This window comes from Ailuropoda melanoleuca, chromosome X, assembly GCF_002007445.2.
Source record: "Ailuropoda melanoleuca isolate Jingjing chromosome X, ASM200744v2, whole genome shotgun sequence".
NCBI classification, from domain to species: Eukaryota; Metazoa; Chordata; class Mammalia; order Carnivora; family Ursidae; genus Ailuropoda; species Ailuropoda melanoleuca.
Window position 1 is genome coordinate 7772802 of NC_048238.1, and position 22855 is coordinate 7795656.

Sequence of the window (22855 nt, forward strand, 5' to 3'; positions counted from 1 at the left end):
AAAAATCTATTAGTGTGGCCCTATTTTCTTCTCATTTTCAATTTATAGGTGATATTTTAAATTAAGAAGAACATGGTTAACAATCAATCATATCTAAGAAGTACATTTTTTCCTTCCCCAAAGCAAACATGGCTCCTTGGCATTTGGTTAACTTTTTCACTGGAGAAGGCTGCCGTTTTATGTCTTGAACAGAGTCTGGAGTAGAGAAGTCTAAGTCCTACCAAAATAATGATTTGAAGTTGACTTAAAATCTACCAGCTTGATTTCAGTAACTGGTTTTATGAGAAGAGTTTGAGAGCAAGAAAAAGACTAGGCAGTGAGTGCTTTGCACTGGCGATAATATTTTAGAGCAGGCGTTGACAAACTATGGCTATGGGCCAAATCTGGCCCACTGCCTGTTTTTGTAAATAAAGTTTTATTGGAACACAGCCAGGCTCATTCATTTATGTATTGTCTGTGGCTGCTTTTGTGCACTAGCAGAGTTGAGTAGTTGGGACCATATGTCCTGCAAAGCCTAAAATATTTACCATCTGGCCCTTTATAGTCAAAGTTTGCCAACCCCTGGTTTAGAGACTCGATCCAGGCCTTTATTTCCACTCTTCTTTATACTAGGACCTAACTTCAAAAGGAGAAACATATCTGCGTAATATAGATTTGTAGCAACCTCTGTTCACACTACTGCAGAGTTCTTTCCTGCTCTAAACTTCGATTAGGACTGAGGAGTCCTAAACAAACCCAAAGAAGGAGAAGAGTTTATAAAAAAATGGTAAATTGAAAACTCGAATTGTTTTAGGCTTCTTCATTTTGTCCCCTGAAGAGATGTCCAGGACAAATAGCGTACATGGCAAGTTACTTTTATGCTTGTTGTATAAAGTAGATTAGACCAGCTTTGCCTCTTGGTTACTGAATTCCACGAACATTACCGCGCACTTACACACGTGGGCAAGCACCGCGCTAAGTTGTGTATTAAGATAGAAAGGCTCTACAGAGCCCCCAAAGCATTCTTTCTGGAATATGTATTTATACATCTGTCTCCTGAAGTATCCACATGCAAGATTTAGTGTCATGTGCTATGACTTGATGTGCATGAATCAGCGACACCAAGCCAGAGACGCATTCAGTGAGGGAGACCCAGCTGCACCATAAAACGTGCTTATGATTGTCTGTGTGGTCCCTGCTGCTGTGCGATCCCCCGGCGGGGAGCGGTGGAGAAATGCTTATTCTCCCATAATCTAAATAGTGCATTGAATTACTTTTCCATCAACCACTGTAGAAAGATTTTGTCCTTTCTGCATTGCAATATATGATTAAATAGAAAGCAAACTTATGTTCAAAATAAGCAAGTAGCTGTGAGACACATGGCAGTAGCTGTGATCGGGGAGGAAATGTCACCTCTCTGGGTTATTAACTTGATATACCACTTAGAGGCATGTCACAGGGAAAAAAAAAAAACTTGTTTTCACAGCCACGCAGGCTAACCCTGTTTTGATTATAAACCCAATGGGTTTGTCCTGAAAAGTCAATACCCAATTTACCGTAAATGAGAGTAGCAGCATGCTGCCAATTTCAATATTCATGGAATTGGTAGCAGAACTGCTATTTTCTTGCCTCTGTCATAAACAGGACATGAGAAATGGTGGGCTAATACTCCACAAACACTTCGTTTCCTGCTTACAAATGTCTGATAAACTATTTGGACTTGGCAATATCAGCCAAGCGTCATATGTTATGGCCGGGATCGATGTTATGTCTAGAAATGGGCCAGATTTGTATTTGAGGTTCGACAGTTAAGAAGGCATAATGGCAGGTACCCCATGTGGTGCTAGCTTGGCATGAACAGCCATCGGGATGATATATGGTGTACACGGTCCTAGTCAGTGCGAACTACTTTCACACTTTCCCCTTTAATCACTGCCTTGGCCTTCACACGGAGACGTGGCCCATGAATGTATGCCCGCTGGAACACTGTCAGACAGCTATTGGGAAATGGGGAGGACACACTCAGGTCAACAAGACACTGATTTTGTGCAGAAAGTTCCATGTGCCTGGCCCAACAGTCTTTCAGTCCTCTTTGTCCTTGGGCATGACCTTGTGACGTGGATCTGGCCCATGAGACACAAGTGGGAGTTTGCCAGATGGGTCTTCTGAGCAAGCTTTTTGTTTTCCTAATAAAGAGATTTTTGTCCCCATTTTCCTTGCGTCCCTCTGTTTTTACCTGTAACTTGAGCACGATGTATGGAGGCGGGGCAGCTGTGCTGTGATCATGTGGCAAAAAGGCAACACAGCGAGGATGGCAGAGTAGAAAAAGAGCAAGAGCCTGGGGTCTGAGGTCATCACCGAGCCACCACGCAGGCCTGGACCACACACCTCCGTGCTCGGGTTTGCAGGACGTGAACACCCCTTGATGGGTTTAGTCACTGCTAACCGGACTTTCTGTCGTTGCAATCATACTCAATCCCAAACGGTATAAGAAAAAAAAGAGATTTTTCATAGGCTGCCATCATGAGAAACCGCTCGGCCAGAGAAAGCCTAGATCTGAGCTAATACAGCAGCCACAAGCGTTTTACATTTCAATTACGTTTAATTAAAGTTAAATGAAAGTAAAGACTCGCCGTGTACATTTCAAGTTTCTGACAGCCCTATGTGGTCAGCAGCTACCATAATGGACAGTGCAGATACAGAATGTTTCTATCATTGTGGAAGGTTCTATGCGGTACTGTGAGCTTAGACAGATGTCAGAGTTCAAAGCTTAAAAAAGGAGGGCGGTATAGTAAGAAGTATTTGAAACCAAGTTTGGTTCCTTACTGCAATTGCATTTTGGATTCAACTTTTTTCTTCCTTAATAGGAGTGGTATGGTTTGAAAGAATGACATAAGATAAGAAGTTTGTGGGATGACCGCTTCCCTTGCAAATGCAGAAAGGCTAAAAACAGCACCTCGGCTTCTTGCAAAGAAAAAACCTATCTGGGTATAACGCCCCTTGGATATAAAACTCCTCGCTTTTGATCCACAGACTGTAAAAACAAATATCGCACAATGTTCCCTTTCTCCTGCTCCATCTTTTCCAACCACTCTCCCTCAAACACACACACACACACACACACACACACACACACACACACACACACAGAGAAGTGGAGTAGGGAAGCTGATGCCATGCTAAGTTAGGGATGTGGTCTCTCGAAGGCTGCGTGTCCTCAGTTCGGTGCACATCTGGCTTCACTGTATATACAGAGCCTTCCTGAAGTCATCGGCACTGGTGGTTTTGGCTAACACAAATAAAGGTCATCTAAACAGTCCGCATTCTACCAGCGAATGATTTCAATTCTCACTCTCGAGGTTGACAGCAAAGAAAAATTTGGAAGCGTGGTTAGAAACAGGAGTAGCCTGAGGTTTCTTTTATTGCCATTCCTTTTGTTTTGTAAGCTTGACCCAAATAAAATGCCTATCAGAAACACGGCACCAGGAATTCACATGTGATTTTTGGAACGTTTGCCATGGTGACCTTTTGCCAAGATGAAATGCAGTCTTTTACTAGAAAGAGCAAGAGGTCTTTGGAGTCCGTACGGACCCAAGTCAAATCCTAATTCCACCACTTGCTAGCTACCTGATCTCCAACAAGATGGGTGACCTCCGTCATCTGCAAAATGAGGATTATAACATGCTACCCCAGTTTGATGGTGTGAAGATGACACAAGATCTCAAACACAAAGAGCTGAAACAGGGTAGACACCCAATCAAGAGTTAGCTGCCAATTTTTTCCCTGCCAAGACACTGTGAGAGTCAGATGCCTTGCTGAGATGAAGTGGAAAACAGCCACGCTACCTTATGTATGTCTCCGATGGCCAACGGAGCAATTATTTGTGGCTGCCACACTCAGGGAGGGAGGGAAAATGGTGGGAAGTATGTTTTTAATTATTGAGATTCTCCTTTTTCCTCTGTCCCCAATTTGGTCTTGGACCGTGTCGTTTTGGGAGGGGGAAAAGAAAGCATGCCAGAAATCATTTATGGGAATATTAGACTCCGTTCCTAAATTAGAAGCCCACACCTCTAGGTTTTAGGGAATTGACGTGGTGGCAAAGTATGCGTATCACTGAATGTACAGAATATTACAGTGCACATGCACGTGTGTGCGTGCACGCACCCCTCCCCCCCACACACATGACAATACCTGTAAGGTAATCCAGACATTCTAGCAACTTCTTCTCTCTGGAAAAATCTAAGGCAAAGGTGTCGAATGTGTCATTGAGGTTGATTTCAGGAATTAGAACCTGGGATGATGCAGTTGCCATGGAGACTCTGTAATTTAAACAAAACAACTTTTTAGAAATGTCGAGATGTCTTTCACCGTCGCTGCACAGGAATGAAAAAAATATAAAAGGAAAAGAAGCATCATTTTTAATAGTGCTGTTTTTGCACGTGAGCCTCAAGAAAAACCTTGGAACGGCACAACACAGGAACACAATGCACATGAACGTGAGCTTAAAGACGAGGCAAAGGAATTGGGGATACAGTAGAATGGCTTCCCCCCCCCATCCTTTATACTGTTGGAAAAAAATTCCCCACGGAGGTGAAGGAATATTCATATTTCATGTTGCTGTGTATTTAACAGCCCGGCCCCTTCACATCTAACCCCAGCGAGAAGCACATAGCTCCAGGCATTTCTTCACACATCTGTCTGTGAAACTTTGTTCCTTTCAGACTCGACCCTGCTCCACTTCAAAGAGGAGGCTCCAAAATTTCAAACTACAGAAAAGGCAAAGTGAAGATTAAAAAAGAATGTTTCCAGATATTGGATTAGTTTAATCAATGACTAGCCTCTCTCTAAAATAAACATTAAAAAAGGAGTTTTTGTCTGGCTCATTTCGTTCTCCCTGTATTCCTTTTTTTGTGCACCATATTCCCAGCAGATGCCATGGAAAATATTCATGAGCTTTCTCACAAATTCCTCCAGTGGATGCACCATCTTCCCTCTTCATTTACGGTTGCTAGTTAAGAGTTCTCATTTATAAACCATAAAGCAACGTATTGGTAAATATGACTCTTCTGCTATGAGAGAATCTCCTGCTATGTGTGTGTTAAGCTCTCAAGTTGATTTGCAAAGTTCAGTTACTAATAGTAGGACGTTTGACTAATTAAAAATGCAAGTGATCCTCTTAAAAACGATACAATTGTGGCATGACATAAACCACGTCTGAGCATATGATCTGGGTATTTCATGAAGTTCGGTAAACACCACCAAGGACCCACTATGTGTAGGGTACTGTGTAGGGCTGGGAATTTGTGAGCAAAGCAACACTCTGAAATGGTTCAGCTCTAAATCTAGTTACTTTCTTTTCTTTCTTTTTTTTTAAGATTTTATTTATTTGACAGAGAGTACAAGCAGGGGGAGCAGCACGGAGAGGGAGAAGCAGTCTCCCCATTGAGCAAGGAGCCTGATGCGGGGCTTGATCCCAGGACTGTGGGATCATGACCTGAGCCGAAGGCAGACGCTTAACCAACTGAGCCACCCAGGCACCCCTAGTTACTTATTTTCTAATTAAGAGTATTGATGCTCATTTATACAAGGTCACAAAGCTAGCTGGCAGCAGCCAGGAGGAGAATTCTAGATCTATACTCCTCCATTTAATCTAGAAAAATGTCAACGTGGTTACCTAAGGAGATTTTTCTCCTCTTGTGTCTCTTAATGGCTCTTAAAACTTTGTATTTTATAACGTATTTTGGCTATAAAAATTACACTTGTGGATCTATCCATACGATGGAATATTATTCATTCATAAAAAGGAGTGAAGTACTAATGCACACAGCAATGTGGGTGAACCTTGAAAGCGTTGTGCTAAGTGAAAGAAACCTGACACAGAAGGCCATGTACTGTATGATCCATTTGTATGAATGATCAGAATAGGCGAATTCATACAAACAGCAGATTAGTGGTTGCCAGGGGCTGGGGGGACGGCGGGGCAAGGGACGATGACTACATAATGGGTATGGAGTTTTTCGGGGGATAACAAAAAGATTTCGGAACTTGATATAGGTAATAATTGCACAACACGGTGACTGTACTAAATGCCACCAAACTGCACACAGTAAAACGGTTAATTTTATGTTCTCTGGATTTTACCTCAGTATAAGTTATACCTGTGAAGTGCTCAAAATCCTTAGAAATGTGCAAGTTTCTATAATTGTACTTCTGGCACGTTTTCAGTTCTGTACAGGGAGGGAAGTAGGCGGAATAATGAACAGTGTAATAACTGGGATGATATCTGGATCCATTGATGAAAAATTTGAAGAGGCATAAACTCTGGAAAGAAAAGTTTCAAGTGTTTGAATGAGGGTGGAGAATCTAAATTCACCACCTAACTCTTTCACCAAGAAACAGTGACTAGCAGAGCTGTGGGATTTTGTTGGCTAATGAGCGCACCCAAGGGGAATGGGCTAATCATTGTGACGAACACCTGCTAATTCAGACTGGTGGATAAAGGGATGGTTGCTAGGCATTTTTCACAGAGAGTCAAACTGTACTTAAAAAATGCTTTCCTTATGACCCATAAGCACAAAAACTCCTCAAAACTCAGAGCGATCCCGGGATCACTCAACAAACATATACAAAGCTCTTAAAGCACGCCTACATGTACTGAAGAGCCCGAAATATTTGCGTCCATGCAGAAAAGTTAAAAGAAATGCTATAGAGCCATGTGCACTCCTCAGATAAGAATTTCAAAGCAAAACCCCAATTAGAATGCTTCATGATGTCCAGCAGGGAAAACTGCACCGAGCTATTAAGAAGCGAGCGTCTTTCTATCGCATTTCTCTGCTCGTGCTCGCCCAAAACAGATTTCACTCCCAAGTTTCTCCTGGTTCTATGGTCCACAGTTAACTAAAACACGCTTCGGGCAAGTGACAGTGTTAAAAAAAAAAAAAAAGAAATGCCTGCCATCTTGCTGGTGGGAACTTTGTGGAGTGGGAACGGAAAGGCTGAGAGTCCCTAAGCCTGGGAGGCAAAGACTGACAGCAAGAGTCTGTGTAGATTACCGCAGCTTTTAACACCTACACGGTTTTTTGATGGAAGGAAAGATATTTATCTTTGGCTACAATTTCAAGTTCATAATTGGAGTGACAGGCGAGGGGAGATCTGCCAAATTCAACATTTTAGGCCATGTTTTTACTCCCCAAATCCTTGTTGCCCATCTTCTGGCCTTTCAGATGAGTTGCCAAAATCCACCAGGGCCATCAGTCTTATGCCACTTTCACAATTCTGCGCTTTCACATTTGTGCGTGTATGTACATATATGCACATGTGCACACATGCTTGCGAGTGTGTGTTAAGCTCTTATCATATTGAGGCAAATTAGGATATTGTGTCCTATCTTGATGCTTGAGGGGGTGGCCTGCACATTACTTCCTGTTTCTTTTTTTTTTTTTTTAAGATTTTATTTATTTATTCGACAGAGATAGAGACAGCCAGCGAGAGAGGGAACACGAGCAGGAGGAGTGGGAGAGGAAGAAGCAGGCTCACAGCAGAGGAGCCTGATGTGGGGCTCGATCCCACAACGCCGGGATCACGCCCTGAGCCGAAGGCAGACGCTTAACCGCTGTGCCACCCAGGCGCCCCTACTTCCTGTTTCTATTTTGACTTCGAAGCTCCTAATCTCCATGACAGTTTGCTAGGGCCATAAGGGGCCAGTTTTCCAGAAGGTGGATGTGTCTGGAGTTACACGGCTCACACAGGCTTTCTGTCAAACTGTCAATACCAGGGCAAGATGCTCTATCCTTCCTGCCCGAAATCACCCCCCATGACCCACCCCTGACAATGGCACTTAAATGGGTCTCTCTTGGGCAAGTGGGCAAATCACTGTGGTAAAACCCAGTGAGGTCTTGCAGCATCAAAACGTGGTTTGCTTTGGTCTGCTCAGGATTTCTCAAATGCATTTGGCTCTGGAACTTTGTTGTTGTTTTAATACCAACTAACACCCCACCAGAACACACTTCAAAAACCACTTATCATATGTGCCTGAATTCTTAAAATCAAGTGACATCTTTCCAGTGTTGACAACTGGAGCTCTTGGCTTTATATTCTGGGTAAGTCTGATGGATCCTTGAACTGCCTATGGTGCTGAAGGACAGAGGAGTCCGACAGCCTCCTAGGAGCTCTGAAAAACGGGTACTGTTTGGAGGGAAGTTTCTTTTTACCATCTTCTTGATAATTTGCTGCTAAAAGTAATTTTAATTTCAGGTTTCTCATAAGCAGTAGACCAACTTTCTTAGGCTTCAATTTAGTGAAGAGTTTTGCTTATTTAATGTAATTTTGTAAAGATACCCACACAACCATACGGAAGACCTATATATTAGTGTGGCTTGAGAATATAGTATGTTATACAATCCATTTGCATCAATTTAGTAAGGGGGAAGGAAGGGAATTAGCATTTGTTGCATGATCACCTTGGGACAGGAACCGGACTAATAGTTTTTTTTTTAAAGGATTTTATTTATTTATTTGACAGAGAGAGACAGGCAGCGAGAGAGGGAACACAGGCAGGGGGAGTGGGAGAGGAAGAAGCAGTCTCCCAGCGGAGGAGCCCGATGCGGGGCTCAATCCCAGGACTCCAGGATCATGCCCTGAGCCAAAGGCAGACGCTTAACGACTGAGCCACCCAGGCGCCCCCGACTAATAGCTCTATTATACTATTTTCATTCTGTCCCTAGAAAAACCATGTTAGGTAGGAATAATCGACCTGTTTTATAATTTGTTCACTCATTCACTCATGTCAGGCCGTTTACTATGTGCTGCGGCTATAATAGTGAAAACAAGGTGGGCGGGGGGTTCTGCCTGCTAGGAACGTATGAGCGAAATTAGACTCACAAGTGTTAAAGGAGCAGCCCCAGTGCCAACCACAATTACTGCTAAGCAATTAGCATAGAGCAAGACACTGGATTCCAAAGCATACGCATCTCCTACAAGGTAAAGCTTGAGGGTCTCTCTTCTTTGGGTGGTGGTAAGTTTTTTTTTTTTTTATGTTTCTGAATCGAAAACCTTTTTGCAGTTTGATTCAACCTATAGATGAACATATCTACTTAAAGTGATTTAAAGATGCAGAAAAATCTCATCCAAGTCTCCCTTTAGGAAGGCTTCTGCAGGATTGAAAGTTTGTTCCAGGCTTTCCCCCCTTGAAAAAGATGGTTTAGAAGTATACAGGTGCCAAAGCCCAAGGCAGACACAATAGGAGGCAGAGACTTATGAAGTCATGTCCTGGAGAAGAATGTTTACTAAGTAAAGGACTGAAGAATAGAGACAGGCACAGACCAGCCCCAGAACAGACATACAAGGTGGGGCTGTACTAACATACTAAACTATGAGAACTTAAATCGAACAGACATTATGGAGTATCTATGATGCTAAAGGCTTGTCCTGAGGAGTCACCAGGAATATTATTACAACTACTGACACAGGCAGCTGTTATGAGCCCAATTTTCTTTTTTTTTTTTTTTTAAGATTCTATTTATTTGAGAGAGAGAGAGAAAGAGGGAGGGATTGCAAGTGCATGAGCTGGGGGAGGGGCAGAGGGAGAGGGAGAAGCAGACTCCCCACTGAGCATGGAGTCCGATGTGGGGCTCAATCCCAGGACCCTGAGATTGTGACGTGAGCCAAATCAGATGCTTAACTGACTGAGCCACCCGGGCGCCCCTATAAGCCCAATACTCTATGCAGAAAACAGCTCACGGATAAACCCAAAGGATCACAGTTAAAAAGTGGCAGTGCTGGGATCCCAGCCCAAGTTTCCCAGGTCCTGGTCCAAGCTCCCTGCCCTTTCACTACATTCCAGTCCTGGAAAGACAGAAAGGCTTAGGAATTGAGCAAGAGGATGGACAACAGAGACGGGAAGAGAGGGGCCGCAGAAGCAGAGGGACAAAGGCGCTTGGCAAATGTTTATAGGCACTACGTCTTCAAACTTGATGGACTTCAGCCTTCTCATAAGCAGGACACTGATTTTCTTATACCTGGATTTAGTGAATAGTTTCATTTATTTAAAATGATTTTATAAAAGTGCACATAAAATTATGCTAAGAACCATATATTTAGTGAGGCTTGAGAATATAATATACAGCTGGCCCTTGAACAATGTGAGGATTAGGAGTGCTGACCCCCAGCCAGTGGAAAATCCGTGTATAACTTTTGACTCCCCCAAACTCAACTACTAAAAGCCTACCGGTAACCAAAAGCCTTACTGATAACATAAAGAGTTGATTAACCCATCTTCTGTAGGTTTTATGTATTATGCTCTGCATTCTTACAATAAAGTAAGCTAGAGAGAAGAAAATATTATTAGACATATTAAGAAATATTATTATAGAAAATATTATTGAGAAAATACATTTACAGTACTGTACTATATTTATTTTTTTTTTAAACCCGTGTATAAGTGGACCTGAGCAGTTCAAACCCATGCTGTTCTAGGGTCAACTGTAGCATACAATTCATCTGTAGAAAGAAAAATCAAAGTCATGTTTCCGTTCTTGAAGAGATGGGCCTGTGACAGGTAGAGGTGAATGGGACCGGTTATGACCTGCTGGATCTGTGGGAGATCACATGTGGACATTAACACACTTATGCTATACTTCAAAGGTAAGTCTTCTTTCAGAATGTTCTATCTTAGCTATTACGGGGCCACGTTCTCTCCCCTCGATAGGTGAGAGTTTGTTCATATTACGCTTGATCAAACTTTTAGGGACTGCTGAGAAATGCGGTCACAGTAGCCATTTCATCTGGACATTTTACGATTTATAGCTGGAGAAAAGTACTCTGGGATCTCAGCTGGAAACCATGACATAAGTGTAAACAGGGCCTAGTAGAGTGTCCTAGGTACACCAGAGTATCAGTGCCATTTGCAGTTTTTAACCTTAGGATGAACATAAAGCAAGTGGATACAGTCCAGATAAAAGTTACGAAGACAATTAAACACTGGGAACCTAGGAGTCATGAGCAAAGAAACTGGCTTCTCTTAAGAGTAGGGAGGCGATCATTTTAAAGATATAAACAGGATGATAACCAGCTGTTAGCCACGTGCTTTGGAAGAGATTAAGTATCGTAACCAGTCATAGAAGAGTTTTTTCTCAAATGTAAGAAATAATACAATGAAGCTGGTTCAATACGAGACCAGAGCCGTAAAACCAGTGTCCGGTACTCTAACCGAAAGAACAGTGGAAACAGAGGTGTCCACGCCTAGCTCTAAGCGCTACTTTGACAATGAGCACAGTGGCCGACGAAGCACGCACTCAATCAATGTTAGTTTTCTTTCTCTTTCCTTGAAAAAATGCAAGTCAGAAGATGGTGAGTATTTTTTTCCCCTGGGCCAGGGCCTGGCAAAATACAGCCAGAGGGCCAAACGCCTGTCTGGGGAAGTGTCTGTAGAAACACAGGCAGGTGCGTCTGTCTGTTTCCCTATCGGCTAGGATAGGCTGCTATGCAGTTCTCAGGGCAGAGCTGAGGAGTTGTGAACGAGACCTTAGCACCTGCAGAGCTGAAAATATTTCGTCTCTGGTCCTTCACGGAAGTTTGCGGACTTCTGCTCTAGGTTAAGGCCTAGCATGCATGAGCTGTCCCGTGATGGGATTGTCATTGCTTTGCATAAGGGGCAGGGGACTCGGAAAATGAGAATGAATGAAAAGTCAAGGGCACTTGGCAGGGGCAGGAGGTATCGTTTAGGTGGAGGGAGGTGCTTTTCTTTGGCTCCGCTAACAACTGCTGTAGGCGTTTGCAGCTCGAAGGCGAGTAAGTTTACGCCAGTCGAGGCGCAGAGTGAAGGAGAATTGACTTCCATCAGTTTCACTGCGGAACTGACCGGCGCTCGAATAATGTTATCTTTATGTTCCCTGCCCTAGAATAAAGGAACCTTTAAAAGAAAGAGGTATGAGATTGACAGTTGGGTCCTTTCTCTTCCACATGAGTCAGCTTTGACCTTTCTGACGAGGCGAAGCTTCTCAACCAAATAAAAACAGGTCTAACAGAGCACAACACCTGGGCGTTTGCTGTTTTTTTCTTTTTAATAGATGAGCCCTGAGATGGAAGAAAAAATCCCTTCCCTTTGATGTTTTTGCCTTCATTTTGACTCTTTGTTACCAAGTGTACGATAAGATCAGGTCTGAGAGTCACAATCATTGCCGTTTTTGTGCCACCATAAGCTTTCTCCCCGGCCTCCGCCCCCCAAAAGCAAGGCTGATTTTATTCTTTCTAACTGGTGGACTCTTGTTTCAAAGGCCTTGAACTCCAGGGCGCTACTGAAAAGGCTTTGACATGTCAAAGGGACGCATCTTTAGCTGGAACAAAGCAACTCAAAGCCTCTATTCTCCCCGGTACTCAGCCTCAAAAATGAAAACAAAAGCAAGGCAGGGCAAGGCCAACGGATCACTCCCCAGACACGGGGAGCTCAGCCGTGGCGAACTTCTCAGCAGCCCCCGCAACTCACCTCTCGGTGATATTCTTAGCCGTCTGCAGGAACCGCGCATGATCATTCTCCTTCAGAGAGTGTTCCGCTTGGGAGATGAGGGACGCCGACCGCTCGATGCACTGCTTGCAGTTTGCAATCTGCTGAGCGAGTTTGCGAAGCCTCATCACCTTGAAAAGAGGCATGGAGATGGTTAGGTGGGTGGGCTTGCTTAGGGAACATGCATCAAGCTGGACCCTTCTAATGTGTGCATCGTCCTGCACGGAAGTTGTCCTTCAATACAAGTCCAAAGAGTGGGCGGAGAAATATGGAAATCCCAGTTAGGAGACTCCTGGCTTGGATATTCTTGATCGCCTTGGAGAAGCGTCACTAATTTGTTTTAGGAGAAAATACTTTATTGTGAATTGCTTCCTTGTTGATGGGGAAAAAAGGTGTTGCCTAATGGCAAGTTACAAGGGTCACCGGACCTCTTCCCTCACCATTCCCTCAATTACTGTAAGATGGCAGCGAACACTGGGACTTTCTCTATCTCAGGTTTTAAGCTGGGCCATCAAGAAAATAAGACATCCCCGTAGATGCAAATGTGTGGCTTAAGTAAGAACCATTTTCTAAAAAGGTTTCTGCAATCCACGTAATAAATTGTGATGTGAAAACATGAGGTATTACTATTTCCCACACGATCTAAAACTCATGTGTTAAATTAACAGAAAGAGAGCGTTTTTTCCATTGATTAATATTTTTCCTGTTGAGCAGATGAGAGAAAGCCAAAAAAAGCACAGCTGGGCCATTTCCCCTCACTGGGAACGTCATTTCCAGGCACTTTGTGCTTACTTGATAACTAAGAACTATTTTGATAAGCATTTCCCAGTCGGGATAAAAATGCATGTTTGGTTCCAACCTCCATTCCAATTCCTGATTCTGTCTTGCTTGAAAACGACCCTCAAACGTAATTGACCGTAACCTCGGGGGTAGGCCAAGATAAGTGCACGGTAACCCACTTGACCATTCACTTCGGTGTTTGAAATGTGCTGTGAGATGAAGCCGTCTGGCCAGAAGCCAAGTCAAAATTAGACTGCTAATTGGAAGTGCCGTGCGCCCAGTGCCCCATCCACACAGCCTGGGACAGGTCTTGGCCGGCTTTGGGATCATTCCGGAATGGAAAACAGCCCTGGGTGAAAGGGTAGGGAGGAGGCCAGTTAATCTGTCTTACAGACAAGGCTGGCTCCGGCTCCCTCCAGAATTCCTGCTAACTCCAAGAAATTCCTTCTTTCTCCAAGTCATCATTATCATCCCCATGCAACTTTAATCGAAGAAAAGGAAGGAAGGAGATGTCAGAACTTGAGGCCTCTAAGGAACGTCTGATTCCAGCTATGTCGTACTGCAGCAAACAAAGGAAACTCATGCTGCACTGAGAGACAGCAGCCACAAGATTCCGGGCAAGAGTGAGGAAAGTTCCTCAAAGTAGGGACTTGGAGAGAATGAAGTGTCAAAACCTTGGAGCTAACAGCCTACGATATTAAGCCTGGTAAAAGACTTAACTCACTGTAATTACAGTGACCATTGGCAGCAGATTAACTAACGTGTTCAATAGTTGAATGAAATAACACTTCTTTTACACTGAATTGAATTTAGTGTCTAACATGGTTACATCCAGAAGTAAAGCTGCGAAAGGCACTGAGTCCAATTCAAGGTATTAGAACACAACCATCAGAGGAAGGAAAATAACTTAGAGCCCCTAACAAACCAAGTGAATGAAATAGTTAAGCATACAACGGAATTAAAGATGTTTAATACAATTCTAACAAAAGAAACATAAGGTCAAAATATTCCCTTAGAACAACTCCGTGTCAGGCACTTACCCTTTTGGTATGCCTATCGGTGATCCCACAGACTACAGATGCAACAATGCTTGAACTCTACTTTCTTCTATCATGATATTGGAAATTAAAAGTGGCTAAGAGGAAAAGATAAAAAACAAGAGTTGAAGCGAGCCAAAATGAGAGCCTCCCTTGAAAACCTAGGAACGCTTTACAGAAAACAATTGTTGGCATAATTTTAATTTTAGTTCAATTTAGTACAATTTCATCTGATACACCAGATCGGAGCTTTTCAAAATGGTGTGCACAAGAATCAGCTGGGGCTCTTTTGAAAAGAGAAAACTATAGATGTCTGGGCCCACTCTCCAAAATCCTCCGAAAAAAGTTGTCATTAGCAGAGCAGCACAGATCAGCATTTCAACAGGCAATGAGCTGCACGTGATGGATTAGTAGTTCGGTCAGGACTAGCATAACATAACACAATAAGAATAAATATTTTTTTAAAATAAAAAATAAATAAATAAAAACTAAATAGAAGAGAAGAGGCGAGGAGAAANTGAGAGAGGGAACACAAGCAGGGGGAGTGGGAGAGGAAGAAGCAGGCTCATAGCAGAGGAGCCTGATGTGGGGCTCGATCCCATAACGCCGGGATCACGCCCTGAGCCGAAGGCAGACGCCTAACCGCTGTGCCACCCAGGCGCCCCAAGAATAAATAATTTTTTAAAATANCAGATCAGCATTTCAACAGGCAATGAGCTGCACGTGATGGATTAGTAGTTCGGTCAGGACTAGCATAACATAACACAATAAGAATAAATATTTTTTTAAAATNCCAAGAATAAATAATTTTTTAAAATAAAAAAATAAATAAATAAAAACTAAATAGAAGAGAAGAGGCGAGGAGAAACAAAAAAGTAGCAGAGTGCATTCTTGGTACAGAGGGCAGATTAGGTTTTGCAAAAACTTTTCATGTGTGTGCTTGCACGCGCGCATGCTGGATTTCACGTCCTCTCTAGTTTTTACTGTGGGTTGCAGTTAAAAAAAAAAAGAAAATAGAAAAACACTACTCTATATCAGGTGTTCACCAACTATGGTCTGTAAGCCATATTCAGCAGACACCTATCTGTGTAAATAAAGTTTTATTGGCACACTGCCACATGCATTCATTTATGAATCATCTACGGCTGCTTTCACACTACAACACTGGGCAGAGATGAGCTGTTGCAACAGAAACTGTATGGCAAAGCCTAAAATATTTATTATCTGGCCCTCTGTAGAAAAAAGCTTGCCAACTTAAGTGATTCTGATCAAACGGCCCTGATCTGAACCACACTCTGGGAAACACTATCCTTCTTGCCACAGCACTTAAATCAGACACCGAGCATTTAGCAAAATACTAATTTTGTCCTTAGAAAACACTTTTTTATATACTATTTTAAAAATCTGACAAGACGAATGAAATTTGACTTTTGAAAAGAAACACAGGATACTGACACATAAGAAGATTCTTTATATGTATGTGTTATTGCCGCAGGGGACATTTTTCCAAGTCGGCCCTGTTCTTTTTTTCCTTTGGGAAGTGTTGATTGCACATTGTAATTTCAGGAATTCACTCCACACTCAACATGGAAATAGCCTGCTGGTTGAATCTCCTTTCAGTGAGGACATAGGTCTATATATACCAATTTATTTGCTGTTTATGTTACCTCACACGTACTTTAAAAAGTAGCCCTTCATTTTTCTTTAATTGCATTTTAAATGCTTTTAATATATGTGCTTTTACAGCTATTGTAGGATTCCCACTCCCAAATTGTTATGTCCTAACAACTGATCCTCAGTCATCACAAGTCTCTGCCTTGCCAATGAAGCCTGATTTGGCGTTTCTCTACAAGGCGCTAGAAAAGCCTGAACACATAGTCCAGTTAGTTATCTTAAATTTTGGAGATTTAGAGTGCATAAAAGCAGTGAAGAGAAGGGACCCTTTTTCTCTGTGGCTGCAGCCTTCTACCATCGATCTGCGTCTGAACATAAAACACATAATTTACTCAGTCTGGAGTTTGCTGCCAGCTTTTCATGTGTTGACATGAAATTTATCTCCTACTATTGAAGAGATAAGACAATTCTTTCCCAGGGAGTCTCATGGCTTGAGACTCTCCAGTCCCTCCAAGGAGAAAGGCTGCCGAGCTATTTATTTCAAAGACAGCACGACGGTCCGCGAGCAAGCCACACCGGTATGTACCAATGGGTCCCAACCCTGCCTACACGGCAAGCCCCCAGCTGGAGGGTCTGCGGTGACTCTGCTGCCACCAGGTCTAACGGCCTCGGGATCCACACCAGAGACGTGTGGCGGCCGAAGTCACGAGGTGGATGAAATTCACCGCCGTGATCCCCACGGTCCTGCCGGGTCCTCCACCTCCCCACACTGGAAACCAAGTCCGTACTTGCCCACCCTGCCCAGTGCCTCAGCTTCCCAGCGTGTTGGTACTCACGCTCTTCTCCTCTTCAAAATGAATCTCTGACACCACGTGCCCTGGCCAGGGACTCAGTCACTGTGAATTCCGAGCTTTGGGATCCACTAGTCTCTGGTGATGTGCCCAAGCAGTAACTCACGAGTAAGCCAAACTGGGCCTCATCTTTCAAACCAAGTAATGTTTGCTTTTTAAGTCTGCCTTCTGAGCTAATGTTCCCGAGCAAGTGTGCACTTTTTAAAAAATGATAGATTTCAAACACAGAGACGATTTTTAAAGTAATATGATCAACTTCCCTGTGCACAGTCCCAGCTTTACCAAATCTCAATATTTTCATCATATTAGTGTAAAAGATTTCTCAAAAAGGAAGTAAAATATTATTGATAGCATGGAAGCCCTGTGTGTCCCTCCCTAATTTCATTCAAGTCCTTCTCCAGAGGAAAACACCTTTTTGAATTCAGGGCGGATCACTCCCATGTACGTATGCATGCCTAATCATCATATGGGATTTTTTTGTAGTTTATCGAGTTTTATATAACAAGTCTCACTCCAGGCAAAACATTGTAAAGCTTGTTTATATAAATCTGTGATTTGTCCCTACGAATACATATCACCCTGGTTCATGAATTTTAACTTTTGAAGACTGTTCCATTATATAAATATAGAACTGTCTTACAAACAGCTTTATTGCAATATAATTAACATACAACAAACTGTATATATTTAAAGTGCAAATCTGGCAAGTTTTCAAATACATGTAAACCCGTAAGATAATGAGCACATAGACCACGCCTCCATTTTCCTCCTGCCCTTGGTAATTCATCCCAGTCCCCTTCCCCACTCCCTGTCACTCATCCCTAAGCAACCACTGATTTGTCTTCTGTCACCACAGATTATTAGAAAGTGTTGTTTCTAAACTTCCATATGAACGTGTTCACGCAGTATATACTACTTTCCGTCTGGCTTCTTTCACTCACCATAATTTACTGAGATTCATCCACGTTGTTCCAAGTATCAGTAGCTCATTCTTTTTGTTGGTGAATAGTATGGATGTGCCCCAAATTGTTTATCTGTTTATCTGCTGATGGACATTTGAGTCATTTCCAGTTTGGGGCTATTACTCTTGCCATTCCCATAAAAATCCATGTACGTGTCCTATGGGAACACATGCTTTCATTTCTCTTGGAAAACACTTAGAATGGCTGGATCATATGGTAAGTGTATGTTTAACTACTTAAGAAATTGTCAGTTTTCCCAAATGCGGTTTTATTCTTATAAACAGCGTGTGAGCATTCCAGTTCCTCCATGTTCTCAACAACACTTAGTATGGTCCATCTTTTTCATTTTAACTAGGTAAGTAGGGTATCTCCTTGAGGTTCTAATTTGCCTTACTGACTTTTCTTAACAACTAATGATTTTGAACATCTTTTCATGTGCTTATTTGCCATCCATATGCCTTCCTTGGTAAAGTACCTATTCAAATCTTTTATCCATTCTGGTAAAGGTGTTGTTTGTTTCCTTGCTAATGAGTTTTGAGAATTTGTTATATACCTGCATACAAATACTTTTCTATTTAGATAAATACTTTATAAATACTTGCCTCCAACCTGTGGCTTGTCTTTACATTCTCTTAACAGTGCCTTTTAGAGAAAAGTTCTTACTTTTGATGAAATACAATTATCTGTTTAATTTGTAGTATTTCTTTGATGTTTTCAATATTGTATGTGAACAATCTTTGCCCAGCTCAAGGTTCACCAAGATTTCCTCCCATGTTTTCTTCTAGAAGTTTTATCCTCTTGTCTTTCAGATTAGGAATATCCGTTTAGATTTAATTTTTGTATATGGCATGAAATATGGCTTGAATTTCATATTCTTACGTGCGGAATAGTGTCTCCTATGTGGAGGCTAAAACTCAGTTTCCAAATTCCCCGAGGCTGAGCTGTCTTTGTAGTTTCAGTGTCTACATTTTATCCCCCAAACTGCTAATTTGTTATTTTCACATTTCTTTCTTTCTGATTTTATATCCTTTTGTGGCTTCACAAGTTTTTGCTCTTTTAAAACAGAAGTTATCCCTTCATTATCGCTTTAAACATCTTTTTAATATTTTCCCATACAATGAATTTCACCTGGGGTAAGATAATGTCTTTGTTGATTTTGCGAGCTATAGTTTCAGAAATGCAAGATTTCTTTATATGCTTCAGTGCTGCAGTTTTGAGTTTCAGATGTACAGGGAAGAAGTCATTCATAGCCTGTTACTCCCTCACCCTCCTGACTTAGCCCCCTCCCATTCCCTCTGGATACTGGTATTACCATCAGTTTTCCTCACCTCCCTCACCCTTGGGGGTCCTCATTCAGGGATCCTCTGAATTTCTGAGGCTTCTCTTTTGCGCAGGCATCAGTAATAGTGCAGAGCCAGGCTCCAACCCAACGACAGACTTGTTCCAGACTCCCGGGCCCGAAATCGCTGAACACTATGACCCGAGGTAGAGGTGGGCAATAATCTTTTTCAGTGCCTTGTAATGAACTGAGAAGCCTTATATGGCCCGTGGCATTAACCAATGAGTCCGATTTTAGTTGCCCATAACCATCTGGACCACTTCTAGCCCCTTTATCCCAAGGCTTTGAGAACTCTTTATCCATTGGAGTTGAAGGTGTCGCTGCTTTGGTCTCTTCCAGACCAAGTCCCACTCCTGTGTTTTCGCCACAATCACAGCTTTGCAGGTTTGTACCATTTCCGGCCCATGGAGACCTTTACCTTGTTTTGGGTCCCGCTGGGTCTCTTTGCTTTCCTATTTCACTGTGTTCTCTTGTCACTGACACGTTTGGGGTGGAGTGGGTGCACCGAAGCACGCACCCCATGCATCACCACGGCCAGAACTGCAGACACCCCTTCACTACTTTGATCGAGCTCATGACAGAGACCCTCATGCTGGGAAGTTAAGCATGGGAAAGGCATGCTGGCCAAGCTGAATAAGGGCCCCCAAAGATGCTCCCATCCTAATTCCAGGAGTTTTTAAACTATGGCGCTTTACATGATAAAAAGGGATGTTGCAGAGGTGATGAAGGCAAGGATCTTGAGAGAGGGGGGTATTATCCTGGATGATCTGGGTGATCCCAGCGTACTCAGAAGGGTCCTTAGAGGAGAGAGCCAGAGAGAACTGTGTCAGAGAAAGAGATATGATGAGGGTAGCAAAGGTCAGAGTGATGTGATAAAGAAACCAGGAGCCAAGGAACCCCGGTTGCCTCTAAAAGCCAGAAAAGGCAACAAGTGGATTCTGCCCTAGAGCCTCCGGAAAGAAACAGCACTGCCGAAACCTTGACTTTAAGCCCAGTGAGACTGACTTTGGACTCCTGACTTCTGGAAGGTCAGGTACTAAATCCGTGTTGTTTTGAGCCACCCAATCTGTGGTACCTTGTTACAGCAGTGATACGAAACGAACGAATGTGAGTGTCGAGAGCTGATGCCTGCACCACGGAAAGGCAACACATCCCTTCCCACATGCATATGAATGAGTTGTAGCTGTATTTCGGGCAATTGTATATCTGAGGACCTGGAAGATGTCAGGTATGAAGAGATGTACGCACGTGGTGCATGATAACGGAAGAGGAAAAACGTCCCGTGAGGATTCCAGGCTGACACTCAGTGCTCTTCGAAGTCGTACAATTTGGTGGTGGGGAAAAGTCACTTCTCGACACATTTGAGCCCATTCTTGGCCAGCGAATGACTTCATACTAATTTGTTAGTTCACTGTAAGCTTCCAGGGCTATTGAATTTGACTTTAACTTTTCTGATCACCATCACAATTTACATGCATAGGTATTTTTCAACTTACGCAAAGTAATCTAAAATATTATGCAGTAGTGAAAGTACCTTTTAAATGTGGTAGAAAACAGAGAAAAGCACATATATTAGCTATTGGAACCTCTGTGTACCACTTAATGGTTGCTAATTTAATTATACATATTTCATTAAAGCATGGTTATGAGCAGTAATAAAGAACTTCATGAATTTATTGGATCTTGAATGAATGTTTCTATTTTTAAAATATTTACAAAATTACCTTTTGAGGGTGGCAGAGAAATGAGTAAAATAAAATGGATCCCAAGTATTTCAATAATAACCATAGGAATTTTAAAGATACAAACATTAGAAAAGAATTACTATTAATATATCCCCAAAGGGATATATGATATAGTGAAACTATAGTAGTTTTGCCACCATGACATTATACCTGTCTGAATTCGCTCGAGGGCATGGGAAAACACTTTGCAATTTCTATATAAAGTCTGACTCGTTGAAACATTTATTTAATACTGTGTTAATTGCCAGGATATAGCGATAAATATGAAATGAACTCGTGGAACCCACCTTCTCATAGAGAAGAAAGATGAAAAACAATGGCTATAATAGACCAGAGCTCCATGCTGCCCCCTGGAGTTCAGTAATGGAGGAGAGGTAATGTAATGTAATCCTTTTATTACAGATGTGCATAGGAGATGGTGATAATACAAAGAAAGGGGTGGAGAAAAAAATGGCCAACCAGGGGCCATTGAGCTCCGTCTCAAAGACAAGAGGAGATTACGGAAAATACAGAAAAGGGAGGGTATTCGATATTTCCTAAGCTATTGATGTGCATGGGAATATGATGTTTTCTCCAGGTAGGGAATATGAAATCTTCTACCCTAGAAATCATACCTTCCCTTCTTTGATCTTGGTTCCAATAATCTGTCGTCTCTGCTGAATGATCTCAATGAGAAGATCACACTCCTCCATCAATTTGGCTTCTTGACGTGATGCATTGACCTACAGGATAGATAGAATAGTAAGCGTTTATACGGCCTTCGTTTTCAGTTACATGCTCTTTAATGTAGACTACTATGTTTCTGGTAATCACTAAAAAACATATTTTAAATGTTAACTCTTCTTCCAGTTATACAGAGATGGAAAATATAGGACTTACATGTCCACTCCCTATCTTGCATCCTTGGAAACACTATTATCATTGGCAGCAGTCTTTTCTACTAAGCCATAACTTGCCCTTCCTTAAGGAAGAATCTTCCCAACATATATGTAGCTATTACCAATTAGTTGGCAATTGACACTTGAAATATATTTGTGACTCCTGCTTTTATATCTTGAAAGAAAGTGTAACTTTGGCCTATTAAAAAAAAGTAAGTTAAAAAAATAATATTATTCCTTTACGGAGACAAGATTACTATCGATGTCCATTGAACAAATTTTCCAAAAGCAAGGTAGCAAGATTATATCACATTTACTTAACTTTTCTTTTAAATACAGACATTGACTTTGTATTTCATCACTATGAAAACATCAAAAAAGAAAAAGAATGGTTGACTATTTTATTAATCTTAGGACATAATTTAAAATTTTACTTCTGGTATACTTCCGAAAGACGGAGGTTCTATAATGAACACATGCCATTCTCCAGGAAAGGTAGATGATTCTAGAATGGCTTGTATTTGAAGTTTTTAAGACTCATTATATGCAAGGGAGGGTGACAATTAGCTCATTCTTGGCAACTGGGCTTGGGAAATACTCTGCACATGCTATTTCCTCCACCTCGTGACAATTCCGAAATGCTTATTCGCAAACAGAGACCCAAAAATCACAGCTGTGGGAAATGGAGAGAGCATGCATGAGTTTTATGATTTTAACACAGCACAGAAGTTGCAGTGTTACAGAGAATGACAATAGCATCATTGATTACTCTAGCATATCTCAGGGAGGAGACATGGCCCAGTCATTAAGCCCTTTTGATTTGAGATACTTCATTTAACTGCAGTAATTCCATTCTCTCTGAATGAGATAGACTGGAAGTAGGGTCAGAAGTTCAGGATAAAAATCCACTGATGGCTGTTCAGAGAAATCATGTCCTGTTTGCAGCGGCCAAGATTCCTTGAGTTTTATTCCTGATCCTGATAAGACACAGCAGAGAGACTACTCAAGACATCTTCTTATTGAGAAGATGATGGTCACTGGCCATCTGCAGCAAACCCCAAGATCAGGTCCTATGTCAGGTTAGCACACAGACGCGTTTGCTAAATGTTTAATGAACAAAAAAATTTATAAGATGCATTGATGGGCAAGTACAGAATGTGGAACTCAGGCT

General features: G+C 42.1%; 1 protein-coding gene across 1 annotated transcript in view; it reads right to left on the bottom strand.

Annotated features, from left to right (window-relative positions):
• Window positions 1-675: 675 nt before the first annotated feature.
• Window positions 676-22855, bottom strand: part of MID1 (midline 1) — a 553563-nt gene continuing 531383 nt past the window's right edge. The window contains exons 8-11 of the mRNA XM_034649888.1: window positions 21421-21528; window positions 12461-12609; window positions 4171-4298; window positions 676-725 (exon numbers count right to left, since the gene is read on the bottom strand). Coding sequence (XP_034505779.1) covers window positions 676-725; window positions 4171-4298; window positions 12461-12609; window positions 21421-21528 — 435 coding nt within the window. The remainder of the gene's footprint in view (window positions 726-4170; window positions 4299-12460; window positions 12610-21420; window positions 21529-22855) is intronic.